A 20,414-nucleotide genomic window follows, 5' to 3' on the forward strand; every position below is an offset into this window, starting at 1 on the left:
GTTGAGAGTACTTGCCTTTCACCTAGAGGGCCGTTTGTACTTTCAATGTTGGAACCTGCACGTGTGCGTATGCTGCTCAGGTCAACGGTGATTGGTCGGTTATAACGCGGCGCGTGCTGGAGCCGACTGAGCACTCCCATTGACCCACAAACAATCCTTGAGAGGCTCTAGTGTGCTGCCGATATCGCTGGAGTACTTGAGTGATTCAGGCAACAGTAGTAGGCACTTGCATGTGGGCACCTGGTATGTAACGAGCAGCTGCCCCCGTAATGGGCACTTGGGCATACTTAGAACTTCAAATGTAAGAATGTTTATATATTGATAAAAGAAAACAAACAGTGTGTATACCGATGTCAATGGCCCTGGTTAAAATGTTATTACATTCAAGGGCTGAAAGTTCGAGGCAGAAATCTTAAGATGTGTGCCCAGGTGGACGCTTGAAGCGTTCCCGAGGCCCAGGAGCTTCCCCGAGAACACCGATGTCTCTGGAAGTCAAAACTTGGAATAAGGCAGTAAGTAACCTTGGTTTGAGTGTTTCAATCTTAATGATCATTCAATAAGCAGGAGGGTTTATTACACTGCACTTTGTTTTGTGGGAGGCTCCCCAAGAAGCATGCTCGGGTCGATTGCGAGAGTCGAGACCACCTCGGCATGCCGTTCCCGCAGCGGCTAGAGGCCCACACGGGCCGCAAAGCTTAACCATTCCACCACACGTAAACTAGATATGAAAAGAAACAATTTAGGTTCTCTTTCTTCGCAAAATCAACGATAATTCTCAAGTTTTTAGGTTTGCTGAGATATCCATGCTTCTTGTCTTGCTAGCTGGATTACAGTACTTGAAGTCGTAGAAAAAAAGGTACAAACTGTGCAAGGACGGAGTGGAACAGCATAAAGTGTACGATGAAAAAGGATATTTTTATACAAACTACTAGTAAGATAGCTCAGATATGACCGATGGATGCTAAAATCAATGGAGAAAGTCTGAATATGGGGAGTATTATGATAGATTGAAAGAAGCAAGGTCAATTAGTCTGAAAACATAAGAAGATATTATCTACCAGCAAGGCACGGCAAGAGCCATCAAGAGCCATCAGGACAATGGAGGATGGTCCAGAGATTAAGGAATGAAACCCCTTTGGGCAGGTGGGGGAGGACAGGTGGGAAGACAGGCGAAGTGAGAGAAACGCGTCGCCTTGAGGACAAAATGTCAACATAAGATAGAATTTCTTCCCTCTGAGAACTTCCCTTCTTTTCTTCCCCGCCCTCTTACCGTTTCCCACCGTACAAGGCACTTCTCATCCAAGAAATTATCAAATCCATCAAAATGATTTCTCTTTCTGCGATCGAGATCGTTCTGGGATCAAAGGAGATTCGTATCTCCTCCCACCCCCTCTTTCTGCTGTTCGTTCTGTTGTGTGTCTTAATGTCGTGGTGTGTGATTCTTTGGAGTGTTTGGATGTTAGCCAGTGCAGGGCGTCTTCCGTTCCGTCTTGAATTTGATGAGCCACCCACCCTCGTTGAACCTAAACCCTCCCCCCCCCCCGCCGCCCTCGCAGCCCTTCTCCTGCCCGCCGCCACACCTCTCCTATGTAAGTATTACGCTCGTCTTTTGTTTTTCAAGCACAAGGTGCTAACAAGCCATATAGGGACGCACCAAAATGGGGAAGCTGGCAATGCAGATGCAAACTGGACTTCACCGCATTGGCTGACAATGTCGACTTCAAGATCATGGCAGATCAAGCAGCCGTCGAGCGATCTCGTGAGACAGCAGAAGCCTACTGCTGGATTCGGGAACAAGACCGCGCGTATGACAAGGTAGTCTGGCAGCGAGAAGTGGAAGCCGAGATGCAAAACTTGCGCGATGAGAACCAGATGCTCCTGAAGAAGGAGAAAAAACAGGCCCTTCAAATGCAGATGTTACGGTGCGAACTGGTGACAGTCAGAGCGAAGGTCGAGAGCGAAGTCGAGATGATCACTCTGGATGAGCACCATCGTCTTCTCGAAGAGCAGCGCAGGGCATTCCTCGCGGAAGCCTGTGTTGAGCACGAGAGGCTGATGGTTGAGCAGCGAGGTGTGTTGGTCGCCGAAGCTACCGAGCGGCACCACCTTCTGTTGCGGCAACACCTTCTGTTGCGGCAACATCAGAGTGTTCTGATTGACGAAGCGGAAGCTCGCCATCAGAGAGTGATGGCAACCGTCGTCAACAATGCCGGAGTTGAACATATGCAGATCGACCCCATGGAGACCGACTCCATGGAAACCGACCCCCTTGCTGTGGATCAGGTAATGGTTGAGCCTGAGCAGCCAAATATCCAGCTTGATGCTTTACAGCGTCGACTGGATAATCAAGGCGCCCTGCTTGCCAGAGCCGAGGAGAAGCTCAAGGGACGTGACGAGGCTATGGAGGCAAGCCGAAAGGCATGCCAGGCACTTAGCCTAGAGGTCAAGGGTCTGTATGAGGAACTCCAGGAGCAGCGAGAGGCGCATATGGCTGATACCGCCGCCATCCACGCCCATTATGCGCAAAAGATGGTGGACCTGGATTTCAGTCTGGCTTTCGAGAAAGTGAAGGATATTCCTCCGGATGATGACGACGATTTTAAGGACGATGGCCGCAAGAAGGCCAGCGATGACGATCTCGCGAACATCACATGAGGCCAGTTCAATAATCAAGACGGGTACGAGAATGCATGGTTGAATCCAGCGGGCACCTGGCAACTGACGAGTTGTCAGGCGGCGACATGATTCGTCAGCTCGGTCTGTTGAATCCCAATTCCCCCCATCTCGAATTCTGCTTCCTCTTCAAAATACGCCAGCTCTCCGTCAAGGTTCCGCCTTTGAGCCGAGCATATTTTGTTTTTCGTCACATCGTTACGTCTTCTCCTCCCGATTTCCTCCACAACTACGGCTCTCCCCGCGTTTTCTCCTTGTCACGACTCGGACTTGTACTCCATCCCTCTTCGACCACCCTCTCTCTGCGTCATTTGCGCTTACGTCCATCACGTCACAGCGATGTACCAGTTGGGACTAGATTGCAATAATTGATTTTGCCATATCATCCCTCGCCAATTCCCCTCCCTCTATCTCTCTCCTGCGCGACCGTGGTTTGGTGAAGCCCGCAGTGGTGATGAATCGGCCATCGACGTCTCTTTTTGCCGCCCGCTCAATGGTGCTGGGATTGGCCAAGTGCATATTTCTCACGTTTTTCCATCTACCTCTCACAACGGCTGCGCCCGTATTTTCGACCTACCTTACCTCTCATGACGTCGATTCCCCGAAAGAGCCTAACGATCCGAGTCTATGGCTGTACCTTGGAATCTCAGCGGCCCTTGTCCTCAGTGGCGGGGCCTTTGCAGGGCTTACAATCGCTTTGATGGGACAAGATGAAGTGTATCTCCAAGTGATTCAAACTTCCGGCGAAGAATCCGAGAAGAAGAATGCAGCCAGTGTTCTGAACCTGTTGAAGCGTGGAAAACATTGGGTACTTGTGACTCTCCTGCTCAGCAACGTGATCACCAACGAGACTCTACCTATTGTCCTCGATCGGACCCTTGGCGGTGGATGGCCGGCAGTCCTAGGAAGTACTGCATTGATTGTTATCTTCGGCGAGGTCGTCCCCCAATCGATCTGTGTTCGTTATGGTTTGCCAATCGGAGCCTGGATGGCACCTTGTGTGCTGGTTCTGATGTATGTCATGTCCCCGGTTGCTTGGCCAGTTGCAAAATTGCTGGACCGACTTCTCGGCGAGGATCATGGCACGATCTACAAAAAGGCTGGGCTGAAGACCCTGGTCACTCTGCACAGAACTCTGGGTGAAGCTGGAGAGCAACTCACATCCGACGAAGTTACAATAATCAGCGCTGTACTGGATCTGAAGGAAAAATCAGTTGGAAGTATCATGACGCCAATGGAAGATGTGTTCACAATGTCCGCCGACACAGTGTTGGACGAACGCACAATGGATGTCATTCTATCCCAAGGATACTCTCGAATCCCGATTCACGCACCTGAAAACCCCATGAATTTTGTTGGAATGCTTCTTGTCAAGATGCTGATCACGTATGATCCCGAAGACTGCAAACGTGTTCGCGATTTTGCCCTGGCTACACTGCCAGAAACCCGACCGGAAACCTCCTGTTTAGACATTGTCAATTTTTTCCAAGAAGGCAAATCTCACATGGTCCTGGTGTCGGAGTACCCCAGCGAAGATCGGGGTGCCCTTGGAGTGGTCACCCTCGAAGATGTGATTGAAGAATTAATTGGAGAGTATGTTGTACAATTTTTCCATCCCGGCTCTTTCCATTTTACTAACGTCAAATACAGAGAAATCATCGATGAATCTGACGTGTTTATTGACGTTCACAAAGCTATCCGTCGTATGGCCCCTGCGCCTAAATCCCGAGTACCAAAGGGGAAAATCGTTGAAGAACCCCCTATGGGGACTCCTGTTGTTGATGGGGAGTTGCTCGACGAAGATGACACCGTTTTCTCTTCAGCGCCAAATGCTTCTGATCTTCTACGTCGTCGCAGTTCTGTCGAGGCGCCCCCTCCCCGATTCCAACTACGCAAGCATGCGGACGACCAAAATACTGACACATCGGATATCTGGATCACACAAAGAGGAGCCACTGATGAAATTCGAGAACACTTGAAACATTTGGGTCCTTCAAACCTCGCAAGTCGACCTCGCCAAACCCGTTACCACACTGTGAAAATCAAACGCAGCGGTACCTCACCCTCACGCTCGGCTCAAACTGATTTTGAATCTGGTCAAAGTACATCTGAGTCCCATCCACATCTGCCTGCCATTGGCTACCAAGGCGGTATCGGTGCAGGCCTTGTTAGTCCAGGATGTGAGGCCAAGGATGGCGCTCACGCGTTAAAGATTGGCTATGGCACCATCACACCCCACGACACCGTTACCAAAAGTACAAGTTCTCAACAATTCAAAGATCTCCCACATGTCTCGATACCCGACTCGGTCCGCGAAGAGTGGGAAGGACAACCCCGCTCCGCCTCCACACAAAAAGGCAGCAGTCCCACTGCCAGTGTCAAATCCAACGAATCACGATCAGAATTCATTTATCACCACCGTGGCCCGGCCCGGAGTGGCAGCATAACTGAACAGATAGTGGACGTCAACGGCATCCGCAAGGTTGTGCTTCACACAACCGGCACCAGCTCTTCCGAAAGTGAAGATAAAAATGCCGGCACGCAAACTAAAAATGGCGTAAGTGATCTAGAGGCAGATCACTCTGAGCCCGCGAGCTCTCACTCAAACGCCAAGAAGAGACGCCGTCGCAAGAAGCGTGGCCAGAATTCCAAGTATGAAGATGGAAAAAGTGGTGAAAATCAACCTCTTCTCCGATGATGATCGTTCTTGGTCAAGGGACTAAACAAAGACCCAATTTACCAAGTTTGTTACTACTAGTTGTTGTACACTCTTTTTGTGTGTTTATCTACCAAGTTATGATGTATGCTTTTCGTCCCCGAATCCTTGAAATCCAGATGAATTCTGCAGGCAGACAGCTGTCAGTTGTTATTTGCTCTCCATTTGAGAGATAGAGAATCACAGCTTAGACATTTTTTTGATCTTGATCCCCAATTGATCAATGATGATTTCAATCTCCCGTGTCCTGCCCCAGTAGACTGAGTTAGCAGTAGCTCGAGGCGAAAACTAGGTTTCAACGAGAGTTTGAGGAATGTTAAATGCATACTAGTAGACAAGAACGAACGTACTACTACTACTGTGTTGATCGGCACAAGAAGCTTTTCCAAGGTTGTCTCATTTACAGGTGTGTATTGCACCTCGCCAAGTTCAATGTACGTCTAATCCTGATATAATCACAATGACAAAGGAAGCGGACGGCATGATCTCCTCCAATCACTAACTCCTCCCTGTACAGCTACCCCGCGTTTTGTGTCGCCTGGAGAATGTGACTTGTCATGCACACTCGACAGTAAGTGTTGGTTCCATGGTCGCGCCTGTCGCGCGACGCAATTAATCTGACAATGTAACGTGCTTGCTGAGGTACCTACAGCGCTCCTTGAATCCCCTTCAAAACAAACCCCCCGCTCAATTGAGTTCTCCGGAGAACCAACTCATCCAACAGAATGCCACTTCTCAAACAATCTCTGCCTAAGGTCCTTGTGCCTGAAAAGCTTTCACCAGATGGACTGGCTTTGCTACGCAGCTCCTTGGACGTGGATGAACGCAAGAACTTGACTGCGGAGGAATTGCTCGAAATCATCCCCAACTATGAGGCTCTCCTCGTTCGTTCTGAGACTAAGGTTACCGCTGAAGTGCTGCGGGCTGCTAAGCACCTGAAGGTCGTTGCTAGAGCTGGAGTTGGGGTTGACAATGTTGGTGAGTTACAGCTTACTTCTTCGGATTTACAGACGGAGCTCGGCTGCTCATGTTTTGCTTTCTATAGACGTTGCAGAGGCTACGAAGCTTGGTATTGTCGTGGTCAATTCGCCGTCCGGCAACATCGGTGCTGCAGCTGAGCATACCATCGCACTGATGATGTCAATGGCACGGAAGATTCCCGAAGGATGTGCCAGTCTCAAGGACGGGAAATGGGAACGCAGCAAATTTGTCGGAGTGGAGGTCAAAGGCAAAACGTTGGGCGTCATCGGTCTAGGCAAAGGTATGTTTCAGGCCTTGCTACAATTGCGTACAATATCTAACGAGCTCGGCAGTGGGATTGACTGTAGCCCGGATTGCAAAGGGTCTCGGAATGACAGTCCACGCATTGGATCCATATGCGTCCCCCACAGCAGCAGCAGCAGCTTCAGTCACGCTCGTCTCGTCATTGCCAGAGCTTCTGGCATCCGCTGATTTCCTGACCATCCACACGCCGCTCATTGCATCCACACGAGGAATGATAAGTGACACCGAGCTAGCACAGATGAAACCCCGTTCCCGCATCCTCAACGTAGCACGCGGCGGAACCATCGACGAAGCCGCCCTGCTCAAAGCCCTGGACTCAGGCCATCTAGCCGGTGCAGCCGTGGACGTGTTCACCACCGAGCCACCAGACCCCGAATCCACTGCCGCGAGGCTGATTGCGCACCCGCGAGCGGTCGTGACGCCGCACCTTGGTGCATCCACCGTGGAGGCTCAAGAAAACGTATCCGTGGATGTATGCGAGCAGGTATTGGATATTCTGAAGGGCTCGCTTCCAAGAAGTGCAGTCAATGCCCCTCTCATCTTACCCGAGGAGTATCAAAAGCTCCAGCCATTTGTGCACCTGGTGGAGAAAATGGGCAGCTTGTATACGCAACACTATGCCTCCATGCCGGGTGGATCGATGGCCCGCAATACATTCGATCTTATCTACCGCGGCGAGGTAGCCAGCATCAACAACACGAAGCCGCTGTTCGCAGCCCTGATAAAGGGCCTCCTCGAGCCCATTAGCGGCGTGGAGGGATTCAACGTCAACATCGTGAATGCTGAGCTGGTGGCGAGCGAGCGAGGCATCTTTGTTTCCGAGCGAATCTCGAGAGACCCTGAAGATAACTCGTCATACTCTTCGCTGGTGACTCTGGTTGCACGCTCGCAATCTCGCGCCTCATCGCGAGCCTCCGCCACGGCCGATGGCGCTGGGTTGACGCTTCAAGTGCCGCATCAGCGCATTATCTCGGGCACTTGCTCCGCCGGCCAACCCTTGATCACGCGGCTGGGACGTTTCGATACATCCTTTGAAGCAAAGGGGACGCTTCTCATTTGCGAGAATTACGACTCGCCTGGCAAAATCGGTGTTGTTGGTAGCATTCTGGGAAGGGAGGGCGTTAACATCAACTTCATGACTGTTTCACCCGTATCTTCGAAGCTGGCAGTCAGCGAAGACTCGAATTTGTCTAAATCGCTCAGGGATAGCGGTATTGACCTGCTGACCAAGGAGACAAGCTCTAGAAGCAGGGAAGCGTTGATGATCCTAGGTATTGATCGCGTGGTTTCACCGCAGGTAACTGCAGATTTGCTGAAGGAGAGTGGTGTCCTTACTGCGTGCACCGTGACCCTTTGAGGTTCCCAACGGCTCAAGAGACGAGGATTCGAAGGTTGTGGATTTCGGCGGCGTTACTTGTACTCGACGATTTTTGCATGTTTTGCAAGTTTTGCAGGCTCCGCCTTTGCAGCATGCTAGCTGCTGGTTATTGGGATTATTCTACTATTTGGGTATAAACCCATACACCGAGATACGTATGCATCCATAGCCGAGTCTCATTTATTAAGAAATGCTAGGAGGAATTGCTGGTTCAATCAATTGATGCCCGATGTAATCAAGTTCTTTGTAACGAATTTCATTCAAATCATAAGGTATATATTCTTTGTTCCATGCATATGCTTTTATACAATCACAATCATGAACATCAACATCAACATCAAAATGCACGCAAGCCGAAATGCCCCGAAAATGCCGAGTACAGACGAGAAAAAGACAAACAAAAATGCCAGGGTATCAAAAGCCAAATCAGATCAAAACATGGAGCTCCGCTTCTTATCCAACTTGTTCGGGGCCCGCGCCTCCTCCTTATTCCGCCTCAGCCCAAAGAAGCTACTTTTCTTAGGCTGAAGCTGAGGGCGGGGCGCTTGTCCAGGCGCCAAAGCCCCATTGCTAACAGGGACGCGATTCGGCGCCCCAGCACCCGTAGCCTGAGGCCGAGGCGGGCCAAAACTGACAGTAGACTGGGATCGTGGATCAAGGTGCGCAGGATTCTGGAGGTACGGACTATTCGCAAACGTCGGCGCTGGATTGGCTTGCGGATAATACGATTGCGGGCGCGTATGGCGAGGGGGTTGTGTTGGGGCCTGAGCACCGAGGAAAGCCTGCGATTGGGAGTAGCGATGCGAGTTGTACGGGGCCTCAGGCCCGCTGTGACGGAGGGGAAGATTCGGTCGCGAGGTAGGAGATGTGTCAGGATGGGGACGGGGTTGCTGCATTCTGACTCTTTGTTCCTCTTGTCCGTAAATCTCCTGTAGGCGCTTCGTCTCGGATTCCAGCTCGGCCTCTTTTCGTCGTCGTGCGGTTTCTTGTTCTCGCTGCTCCGCTGCGAGTAGTTCCTGGGTGCGGCGTTCTTCTTGCGCTGCTAGCTCGTCTTGTTGGCGCCGTACCTGCGGGCCGGGGGATTGCGGGTTCATGATTGAGTGTCGTCTTGGGTCGGGCTTGCGGGCTGGGGTTGCGCCTGTGGCCTGGGCCGGCGCTTGGGGCTGGGGATTCGGAGTCTTGCGACCTGTTGCGGCGGCCGCTTGCGGTTTGCCGTTTTGTGCGGTCGGGACGGCGCCGGGGACGATGTGGAAGGCTTCTTTGGCTGGGCCGAAGAAAATGTCGCGGATGGCTACTGCGGCTAGCAACAGGACGACCTCCAGGCCCTTGAAATCCTCCATTTCGACGCGGTATAGGTTTGGTTCGTATAGTGTCAACTCTTTCAGGCCCTGGAAGATAGCGACGGTGATATCAGGCTCGCGGCTTTTATTCTTTGTCTCTGCGATCGTGGTGGATTTCCCGTGAAGCAGACAGGAGAGGTCTTTGGAGAGCTTTCCATCTTTGCGCCAACTGAAGCGCAGTTTGGGAGTCACCTCTGCAGCAGCGGGATCACTCTGCGTGCGATCTAGGGTCGAAGAGGAGGGGACTCGAAATGAGCGCTGTGGCATCTCGAACTCCCATCGTGCTGGTTTGTTCCACGTTTTGGGCTTGTGACGGATCACGATTTGCTGGTCGGGGTTGTAGAGTTGGATGGAGAATTCGGTGGGAAGGATGGGTTCTGGAGGAGGAGCGGCGCCGCCGTTTGCTCGAATTGTATCTGCCGACAGACTTGGTTGTGTCCATTCGGGAGTCACGGCGACTTCACCGTAGACGATGTCCGGGACGTAGGGATCGTAGAGGGCGACGCCATAGCGGTTTTGTGATGTTTGGGCGGCGGGGTCGAGGTATTTCAGAGTATAAGCTGGTTCCACTTCATTGCCATGTTGGCGATGGAAGATTGTGCTTTGCTGCGGTGTCTGCGAATTGTTCTTCAAAAAGAACGCTGGATGTGGAGTCAGTTTACATTATGCACCATTGAGGGGGGATACGGCGATGACGTAGTGCCGACAGGAACCAGGTACAAAAGCCAGAGACATGAAAAAGCTTAGGGAAATCATACTTGGTAGGTTATCGTCCAGCATTTTGCCGAATTGCAAAGTGATCTGGGCGAGGAGGGACCGGTATAATGTAGGGGACGAAGGGGGAAGGTTTGCGCAGTGATCGGCAGCTAAAAATAGTCCCGCCCGGATTTATTCATTTTTAACGTGAGGCACCAGGATTCCCCAAAGTCCGATTTACCCTTACTTTAACATCTACTCCAATACTGCTTATATGTAGATACTAACTATCTTCGGACATGTTACGCATATCCTGCATGGAATATCGCTGCCTATGATCTTCACAAAGCCCCCACATAGGTGGAAAATACGAGCAAGGCACTTTTCCTATAACAATTTTCCCGAGTCAGCATTGAGCAGTCCAGATTAGAATATTTCAAAAGAAAAGAGGGGAATTGATTCAACCTTGCCGACTTGCCTTGTGCCCGAAGTTTCTAAGCCACCATCCCCCACTTTGTTTCCCGCTTTGTTACATGATTTCACGCATCAGGGCCGCAAATGCAAATGCGGGCTTCGAGTTGACTTGTATCACAGACGATCGTGAATATCTAAAGTACCTATGAAAACGTCAAGTCTATCAAGGACAATCAGCTTTCCAACGCCATGGGACAGACTCACCTGGTTTCATTGTATCTCTGGTGCCATTCATTCTGAATACGAGGTACTAATAGGTCAGGTTTATACAAACGATTAATGGGTATCTGTGGTACGATGTTAGCAGAAAAAAGAGGGTGGACGAGACTCACGTTCCAAGGTTGGTTTGCTATCGCTGAATGAATATCCTTTACGTTTCATCTGAGAATGATTGAGCCTAGTACTCGTTAGTGGCCAAAACATCTCAAAGAGACATGTGCTAAAGTTTCAATATCGCGTATGTAGGTTGGAGGCCGAAATTTCGAGTCCTATTTGTTAGTATCGACATCTGGATGTTCCAATCCTGGAAGTTTCGTTGAAGTTCCATTCAATTTGGGTATGTTCTGTAAAGACTCATTAGCGATTTTGAGAGGATGTTGACTGACTTACCCTCGACCTTGTAAAATAGTTATGCTTGATGCTCAATGTCGTTCCATGTCTGAATACAGACCATGAAGATTCATATTGACTAACGTCTCGAAGATCCATGGATGTCGATACTATGATTGATGGATATGAGCAAAGCCGGGAAGGGCTCTTATATAGCCGAAAGGCGAAAGGGCTTGTGGAAATTTCAGACAATAAGGCCTTCGAACATTCGAATGAAAAACTTCAAGGTCGATCTCTACAAAGAATTTCTAAACATGATGAGACCAAGACTTTGTTGCAATCAATGGACTCGAAGATCTATTGCTTAATTTAGCACTTCCTTCCATTGTCCACAAAGGCATTGCATTGATTGACGCCATTTTTAGCTTCATTGTTGAAGGGATTAATCAATGACGGTGAAAGCTGGCCATTGTTGGAAACGACATTGAAAGACTCGAGATGGAAGAAAGCTCACAAAGAAAAAGAGAACAATTGGATTCATCTATTTCTGTCCGATGTCTAACGAAAAATCTATATAACCTTGGAAGGAATCCTCGAACTTTTCAACTCACCACCATCAATCAAGTTTCTGCCAATCCAGCATCAACAACACTTCAGATTTTATCTTTCCAAACATCTCTCACAATCAATTCATATTTATATGTTCCAATGGCTTCTTCGTCTACTTCAGCCTCTGCTCAACCCTCTTCGTCTGCAGCCTCTGCTCCTGCGACTTCGACATTTGGCCCGCCACTACCCGAGCACATCTCTTCGGACCTCCCTGGAGATTTAAATGCGCTCCCCTTGGAGCTGGTATGGACGATCTTCGATCAGCTTTTCATGCCAGACCCAACCCGGCTAACCCACAAGGGCTTTTGCTCACTTCGCAAGCTTGCGCTCACAAACAAGAGCGTGGCAGCCCACATCGAAGCATATTTAAACAAAAAGAAAACTGCAAACAACATCAAATCCATTGTGCGCGAAATCAAATGGTGGAACTGGGACACTATAATGGGCATAATGGAAGACAATGGTACTAAAATCGACGATCCCGAGTGTGACGTGATCACAGGAACCATTATAGATGATTGCCCAGACTGCTTCATGTGCCTGCAAAAAATGATCCCAGAACTGGATGGTACAGGTGTTAGTCAGAACGGCTGGACCTTTGTCGCTCTTGCTGCATACCATGCATCTCTAAAGATCCTCAACTTCTTCTTCACTTCGAAGCCATACTACGGCCCTTGCATTCATCTGCTTGCACGTTGGGCGAACGTTTTCCGTGGTCGACGATATAATACCCTTTCGGTGATCACTAAACAGGGAAATTTACAGTTTCTCCGCGCTTTGTTTACATTCTTGGGCCCCCTGGGGGTCCGTCAATTCAATTACCCTGGTCCATTTGGAGTTCCACTTCAGATAGAAGATATGTATCATCTTTGCGGATTTGCGACTCCCAAGATGGCTAAACATTGGCGCAAATTCGGTATACCTCTTCATCTGATCCGTAATGGAACGGACCGTCTCAATGCATACCACGCAGCGGCGGCGACTAACAGCATCGACTTCTTAGATTACTTGTACGAAATCTCACCTCTTGATATGAACCAGCGGGATAACGAAGGTCAGACGCCCCTTCATTTTGCAATTAGTGCTAATCGTCTCGACGTTGTGCTTTGGTTCATCGAGCATGGTGCCCAAGAAAACAACACCGACCGGCGGTCTTTGATAAATGCAGGTCACCTTGCGGCCAAACCGACCACTGAACAGAGTGAAAAAATGCTGGAGGCGGTTCTCCCCTCAGCTGAGTCCGCTCTACTAAAACCTATCTCATGTGGTACTATGATAGGCCGCATGCTGAACCATTTGAGAAAGTTCATTATGGAATCAGCTGTGAATTCTAACCTTTCTATAGAGGAGTATGCTTCACTTCGGCAATTGCATGAAGAACGAGCTCTTAGAAAATGCCACCTGATCTTCAATGCTTCAACTCTCGGATGTGTTCCCATCGGACACGAAAATTTGAATGTCGGCGGTCAGAATTTCCATCGTCCTGGTTGTCGCCACATGCTCGTCGCAAAGAATATCGCTAGAAGTCTTGGATTTGAAAGCGTCTTGGGAGTCATTTCGAAATATTACGGTTAAGTGCTGGTTTTTGTCTCGGGAGTTGATTATTCGTTTTTAAATATTACAAAACATTATCTATCATTCAAACACTTGAGTACTATTTCTTTAGAATTGTAAGATAGTAAATCTGGTTTCCCATTTAAATGCTGCTTTGGCGGTTAGATGAAATGGGTGGAAGGTCAAATTAGTACTAGAAAATTCATATTGATTTGACCAATTTAGGTAGAAAGCGGGTTTGCATCGCGGATGCTTTGTGGGGGGATTCATAAACAGGACTCAGCACTTTAAACGACTTCACACCGCGAATCCGGTCGTCCCCGGACATTGCCATGATTCGAGCAGTTGTGAAAATATGGCGCTAACCGCCCAGAGGACACCCGTCTAGGTCAGGTGACCTATGACTAAACTCTACTACACCATGGGCCGGAAAACCGACCGCTGCTGTCGTATGAAGAGGTCATAAGGGCGATGTATTCTGTAACTAATACTCCGCTAATGGCTCTGAATGACTATCTGTCTCACGTGACGCGTAGGGCGGGGAACGCGACAATCCCCACCACAAAGATCTCGACGTCCTCGTAGAGAACAGACCTGCAAAGCCTGTCGGCATACACTATGACGATGAAATACAAGATGTAAGTTATGCTGAAACAAAAGTGCTGATACATCGATGGTGATAGAGAAATCAAAACTCAAGATCCCAGAACTGGTCGTCCCCCACGGGGAACGCGACAGCTGCCCTCAGCGGTGTAGAAAAACAGAATCCGATATGAAAGTAAACAGGAATCAGACATCATCGTAAAAAACAATTTGATCGTCACACGTAAGACATAAAGTCGTTGCTGTAGTCATGCAAAAGAAATACGATAAAGACGACTCATCGGTTGCAATTTGGAGATGGTCGTCGCACAATCAAACTCTCATTTGGACCATTGATAAAGCCTCCGATAATGATGCCTCGATCGACAAAAGGAGCAGCAAACAAAACAACAAATAACACAGAAATACCGCAGAACGCCATGCCATATTGCCCGTGGATACCGACTGTGTCATTGGAATGTCGTCGGAATTTGAAGATTCTCTGCATCGAAATCCCGAAAAGGCTCGGTAGCAAGCTCCATTGGCTGCTTCTTCATCCTCACCAAACCTTCTTCCAGCTCGCGCAGGCGAATCCTAAATCGAGAATCTGTTGGTCGAAAGGTGCCATACAACTGATGAATCGGGAATCATCGTAGTACCGCGCTGATGGTCATCAAGATCAGCCATAATTCCCCAAGCAGAGACATTAGAAGCTCGATTGAATGCGCGGAGGGTGGACAACAGCTGTGCTCGGTTAGGAGACGAGGCTTGTGGCCTTCTTTTGCACACGATGTCGGCGGTGATACGTGTATTTATCAATATTACTGAGGCGACGTTGGAGGCACGGCTGGGGAGGAGAAGGCGGAAGATGAAGAGGATGAAGAGGATGAAGAGGATGAAGAGGATGAAGAGGATGAAGAGGATGAAGAGGATGAAGAGGATGAAGAGGATGAAGAGGATGAAGAGGATGAAGAGGATGAAGAGGATGAAGAGGATGAAGAGGATGAAGAGGATGAAGAGGATGAAGAGGATGAAGAGGATGAAGAGGATGAAGAGGATGAAGAGGATGAAGAGGATGAAGAGGATGAAGAGGATGAAGAGGATGAAGAGGATGAAGAGGATGAAGAGGATGAAGAGGATGAAGAGGATGAAGAGGATGAAGAGGATGAAGAGGATGAAGAGGATGAAGAGGATGAAGAGGATGAAGAGGATGAAGAGGATGAAGAGGATGAAGAGGATGAAGAGGATGAAGAGGATGAAGAGGATGAAGAGGATGAAGAGGATGAAGAGGATGAAGAGGATGAAGAGGATGAAGAGGATGAAGGATGAAGAATATGACTTGAGAGGATCAAGAGAGTGAAGAGAGAGGATGAAGAGGATGAACAGAAATAACAAAGATAGATAGCCTTCGCCTTGACCTTACCGTCTTCTTTCACTTCTGTCCTTGAATCCTGCCGGCTGCTTAATCACCCTATCTGTATATTTTCATTTACTGGTACTATATTACTTTCAAGCTTGAGTGTCCTGTATATCAATTCCCGCGAACACCTCGGAAAGGAACTCGATGAGGTAGTACACAAAAGTTTATTCTGTATAGTCTCCACATAAAAATATCTCTGAATCGTTTAAGTGAAGATAATGAATACTTAACATCGAAAGAATAACTCATCATAGTATTGACTTGACAGAATTAGTGCCAAACGAAGGGTACTTTGTTAGTGCTTATATTGGGAAACCAGAAGTGTGCACAGATTTATTGCCCCCTGTGTACTACTATGTATCGTATCTGTTGAGTAGTAGTCTTGTGTCGGGAGGCGTGTCTGCCCTTCAGGACAGCATGAGCACTCCCCTCTACTATCATTCAATCCCCGTTATGTTGTATTAGGTCAGTCTTCTTCTCTCTTCTTCTTCTTCTTCACGTAGCAGACGTGTGGCCGGTATCCGCTACAGGCGAATATTGCACTAAAGATGTGGTTCTGCAGACTTCCTCCCAAGGATATCGCTGCCTGAAGAAGTGGTTGAGAGGATGAGGAAAGCCGATGGACATATAAAATATATTTGAAATAGTCCAGTTGATGAAGCAGATTGTAGAAGGGGAGAAAAGAGAGAAACAGACGTACCGATATGTACTTAACTGCATAGGAGGACCATGAAAACTTTGCAAATTGAAGAAGTCCATAGATTAGAAGTAGGCCAAATTTCGCGGGTATAGAATAAGGATTAAAAGGACAAAAAGTACAAAGCCATAGAGAGCATAGGCCTTTATACGTTTGACCCTGAAACTATCAAACAAAGGCTTCATTGTTTTTCGAAGTCGACAAAGGTTCAGTCATCAGAAATTAGAATGTTCTCAAACAAAGCCCATTATACATAGGCAAAGACTACGGCCGTGGTTTGAAACAGCCCTTTAGACAATGCCATTTCCCAAGACAATAAAGATACAGGAAGTATAAGAAAGCCTCATTTCCAGTCCATATTAACGAAACCATCAACTACAACACTTTCATATCTTCCAACATTTGAACAGTACCTCCATTCCAAATCTATATTTACTCTTATTCAGCCTACCAGTATAATGCTACAAGGTTTCTTCAGCAATCCATTTGCCTCTAAAGTCGAGATTTCAACCGAAGTAACAGACTTCCCCGAAGCACGAAGAATCCTCTTTTTCCTACTCATCGACTGGGGTAAGAGACTCGCGGACCCAAAAGACGACTGTGTACCTGTTATTGCTGATATAATAGAAGGCCTCGCTCAACAATTCGATATTGTAAAAATGACCGCCTACGAAGATGGCGCCCGTCCAGGCAAGTGCTTCGGTCTAAAGTGCGATGTTATCCGAGCCACTCTTCATGAGGTTCGTATGCGGCTTACAGAAGACCCTGAAAGCAGATTCCACATGGCCGAATTAGTAAATATGATCAGCAAGCATGTTGGACGACTATCCCTGAACGGATATGATGCAGAGGACGTTTTTGCTTATAGACAGGATACTATGGTGGACCTTGTACAGAAACGATTCCAAGAGGATTGGCCGACGCTAGAAGAGGGTTCTGTGGCTGAGCGCAACCATTTCGAGCTGTATACCAACTGGGACCGTCTTTGTGTCATTTTGCCATCTTGTCACTGCCTGCAATGTGGACGTAGACGGCTCGTCGATGATAATAGGTAAGTTTCACGATGACCTCGACTTGTTGTTCTTACTAAAATTATCAGCGCAAATATATTTGTCCTTCGAGAGCTAATTAGAAATTTAACACCGTGAATTCTTCAAGGGGTATACAGTAAAATCTATACGTATTTTCACGACGTGCAATCTCATCAATTGATGCATGTGCACTAATATTGAGCTGCCAAACATTGAAGTAGACATCTGATTGATGTCCATTATGATCAATCAAGGAGGCACTGCATATGTATGTGTGTACATGTAATCAATTACATAATATGTAGGGGAAATGTGAACGAGTCAAATTTGAATATATAATTATCACGGGTCAAATGCATCAATTCAAACAGACCACCGAGGTCCAATTATTACATGTACTCCTCTTGCTGGCTCATTTTTGCGCTGATCAGTGCTGTTCAAGTGCTTGTCATCTATTCAAGTCTGAAAAGTTCTGTATAATGTAGTTTGAAGCGAAGTGAGGTGGGTCAGACCACTTCACTGTCGGTCGGGTCAATCGGTTCCGTGAGAGATGATCAGGAGAAGCATTCCAAGGGTGAAACTTCACATCATTCAAAATAGCCAACCTCCAATGGGAAACAGCTATTCCTTGAAGGGTAATGCTGAGCAAATATCTTTTTTGGTGTGCTGGCGTTCTACATTCGCAACGGCTGCACGAGAACGAGAAGGTGTAAGAGGACAAACGATGTCCAATCACCTCTCCGAGTGGGTCCCTCCGATCTCGTATTGCCGAGGCCCCTTTTGCCCGAGGGTCCAACCAGCAAAGAGTGAGTTGAGACATTGACGGCAGTGCGAAGGTTTGCAACCTTGATCGACCTAAAAATCTTAGCGATCGCGGCACTTCTTTTACCCTGTCAAAAACAAAAAAAAAACGCGTTCACGTACATGCACACAAGCTTGGCTGTAGATCCAAAGAAACGAATCCATTCAAAGATTAGTTTGGCCGTAACTGACCAACAAACCGGCCGGGTCCACTACATAATTTGTGGGGGAAGCACAATTCCCCGCGTTTTTCGCACAAGGACACATGGTGGGATTCCGGGCACCAATTGCAACTGCAAGACTACTACATGGTCATTTAAAATAGAATGAAACTATTAGCAATATATCAGCTCGAAGTCCGGGGTTGCAGAAGAGCAGGGGTTGCAAGGGTGGAATCCCCCGGAATTTCATAGGCCCCGCCAGATCGCTTGGTGCTGATCAACGGCGGACGCCGATGCCCGCACAAAATCACCAGCGTCGGTTACGTAGGAGACATTTGAGCCTAGGTTAACCTGTTCTGGATCCAATTTTGGCATATAGGGGCCCGCTTGCCACTTTAATGCTATTCGTTTTCTTCGACATACCAATCCAATCCTTGTTTAATTGAGACTCGAATCATGGGTAAACCGTATATGGGCCTCAGGGGCAATGCCCTTCTTCGGGCGGCTGTCATGCTGGTCGTGTGCCCGACTTTCACTTGTTATGGATACAATATGAGTGTTGCGGGTGGTTTATTGACGCTCGATACATTTAATGCCCAATTCCCTCGAATGGACACGCTGCATGGTGACGCGGCGACTAAGCATGAGAACTCGACTATTCAAGGTTAGTGCGGCTGAATTTATGGTTATTTTGACTCGCTGACACGTGCGTTCATGTAGGCACGGTCATCGCGCTGTATACTGCGGGCGGTATCTTCGGTGCTCTCTCCTGCATTTACCTCGGCGATCTCCTTGGCCGACGCAAGGTTATTTTCATCACCAATCTCGTTGCTATAATCGGCGCCGTTCTTATGGCCTCATCTTTCCAATTCGCTCAATTTATCGTTGCTCGTCTCATCCTCGGACTGGGTATCGGTGGTTATCTTGCGACAGTGCCGGTCTGGCAATCTGAGATATCACCTTCACATAAACGTGGTTCCAACGTTGTCACCGATGGCATCTTCGTCGGAATCGGTGTTACCAGCGCGCTATGGATTGATCTTGGCTTCTACTTCATCAAAAAAAGTTCAGTGTCTTGGAGATTTCCGCTCGCCTTCCAGATCGTCCTGCTCCTTATTGCTATGTCATTTATTATGCTGCTTCCCGAGTCACCCCGCTGGCTTATCAAGATGGGTCGCATTGAAGAAGCACGAGAAGTTCTAGAGGCCCTCTTGGACGTGGAACCCGACTCCGAGATCATCACAACTCAGATTTACGAAATCGAAACATCCCTAGCCAAAGCTGGAGCCACATCATGGCGCGATATGTTTACAATGGGCGAACAGCGACTTTTCCACCGCGCTTATCTTGCTGCGACAGGCCAAATGTTCCAACAAATGTGCGGTGTTAACCTGATCACCTACTACGCAACTACCATCTTCCAGCAATATCTCGGTATGGACGCTGTGCGTTCTCGAATTCTCGCTGCTGCCATGGGTCTGACACAGCCGCTGGGCGGCTTCCTCGCCTTCTACACAATCGATCGTCTGGGTCGTCGTCCGCTGATGCTCTGGTCTGCAGGCGCCATGTCAGTGTGTATGGCGATTCTTGCCGGCACAACTGGACAAGAAGGCAACACTGGCGCTCTTGTTGTCGCTGTCATCTTCCTTTATGCATTCCAATTTATCTTCACCGTCGGTTACTCCGGTCTGACATTCCTTTACGCTGCCGAGATGGCACCCTTGCAAGTGCGCGCTGCAGTGAACGCTGTTTCAACTGCCACTGTTTGGGCCTTCAACTTCTTGTTGGCTGAGATCACACCCGTTGGATTCGACACGATCTCCAATCGCTATTATATTATTTTCGCCGTCACAAACGCAGCCATCGTCCCTTGTGTATACTTCTTCTTCCCCGAGACCAAGGGACGTACATTGGAAGAGATTGACGAGATCTTTGCGCAGTCAAAGTCTATCTTCGATCCACCCCGTGTTGCACGCCGGATGCTGCAGGTTCAGGTTGGCCAGGCGCAGTCTGATAACGGCGATAACAATACATCCAGTGATGAGGCCATCAAGATGAAGGTATAAGTCTCGGTAATATATGCCGGAACTAGAATGACCTGCGAGGAAACACTCGTTTGGTCTTACGTATATATCCCCAGGGGCTAGTTCCCCTCGATCTGATTTCCACGATTATACCTTTCTCCCTACTGGAATGGTTTCAATAAATGACGAACGGGCTTCGACCCGAATGATTTTCCAAGGTTTCACAATACCAAGTTCCTTTATCCGCATGATAGAGACGGTATGCATATTCCGAAAGCAATAACCTTGCACGCGTACTTGTAATTTCCGGCAAATACACAATGCATAATGCATAATCTCCCAAGGTTTGAGGCTTAAATGTACATAGTACCTAAGCCTGAGTTCCTTGTCTTCGTGAGTTGGAGTATGAATGGACCTCGGGAACA

General features: G+C 48.3%; 7 protein-coding genes across 7 annotated transcripts; 6 read left to right on the forward strand and 1 right to left on the reverse strand.

The window, feature by feature from the left end:
* Positions 1–1,728: 1,728 nt before the first annotated feature.
* Positions 1,729–2,655, forward strand: N7466_007123 (uncharacterized protein; the record flags this gene model as incomplete). Its single annotated transcript, XM_057166512.1, has 1 exon — positions 1,729–2,655. The coding sequence occupies one exon, from the start codon at positions 1,729–1,731 to the stop codon at positions 2,653–2,655; it is 927 nt and encodes a 308-aa protein (XP_057019553.1).
* A 472-nt stretch (positions 2,656–3,127) lies between these two features.
* On the forward strand, positions 3,128–5,371 carry N7466_007124 (putative DUF21 and CBS domain protein (Mam3); the record flags this gene model as incomplete). The annotated part of the gene is made up of 1 exon (XM_057166513.1): positions 3,128–5,371. One exon carries the CDS (start codon positions 3,128–3,130, stop codon positions 5,369–5,371), a length of 2,244 nt encoding a protein of 747 aa, XP_057019554.1.
* A 743-nt stretch (positions 5,372–6,114) lies between these two features.
* Positions 6,115–8,030, forward strand: N7466_007125 (uncharacterized protein; the record flags this gene model as incomplete). Its single annotated transcript, XM_057166514.1, has 3 exons — positions 6,115–6,367; positions 6,435–6,650; positions 6,703–8,030. The coding sequence occupies 3 exons, from the start codon at positions 6,115–6,117 to the stop codon at positions 8,028–8,030; spliced, it is 1,797 nt and encodes a 598-aa protein (XP_057019555.1).
* Positions 8,031–8,482: 452 nt separating this feature from the next.
* N7466_007126 (uncharacterized protein) lies at positions 8,483–10,171 on the reverse strand (the record flags this gene model as incomplete). The annotated part of the gene is made up of 2 exons (XM_057166515.1): positions 8,483–10,032; positions 10,150–10,171. 2 exons carry the CDS (start codon positions 10,169–10,171, stop codon positions 8,483–8,485), a joined length of 1,572 nt encoding a protein of 523 aa, XP_057019556.1.
* A 1,647-nt stretch (positions 10,172–11,818) lies between these two features.
* Positions 11,819–13,294, forward strand: N7466_007127 (ankyrin repeat protein; the record flags this gene model as incomplete). Its single annotated transcript, XM_057166516.1, has 1 exon — positions 11,819–13,294. One exon carries the CDS (start codon positions 11,819–11,821, stop codon positions 13,292–13,294), a length of 1,476 nt encoding a protein of 491 aa, XP_057019557.1.
* A 1,001-nt stretch (positions 13,295–14,295) lies between these two features.
* Positions 14,296–15,184, forward strand: N7466_007128 (uncharacterized protein; the record flags this gene model as incomplete). The annotated part of the gene is made up of 2 exons (XM_057166517.1): positions 14,296–14,464; positions 14,685–15,184. 2 exons carry the CDS (start codon positions 14,296–14,298, stop codon positions 15,182–15,184), a joined length of 669 nt encoding a protein of 222 aa, XP_057019558.1.
* Positions 15,185–16,430: 1,246 nt separating this feature from the next.
* N7466_007129 (uncharacterized protein) lies at positions 16,431–17,027 on the forward strand (the record flags this gene model as incomplete). Its single annotated transcript, XM_057166518.1, has 1 exon — positions 16,431–17,027. The coding sequence occupies one exon, from the start codon at positions 16,431–16,433 to the stop codon at positions 17,025–17,027; it is 597 nt and encodes a 198-aa protein (XP_057019559.1).
* Positions 17,028–20,414: the final 3,387 nt, after the last annotated feature.

This window comes from Penicillium verhagenii (assembly GCF_028828195.1).
Source record: "Penicillium verhagenii strain IBT 33310 chromosome Unknown utg000007l_segment0_segment0, whole genome shotgun sequence".
Taxonomy (NCBI): domain Eukaryota; kingdom Fungi; phylum Ascomycota; class Eurotiomycetes; order Eurotiales; family Aspergillaceae; genus Penicillium; species Penicillium verhagenii.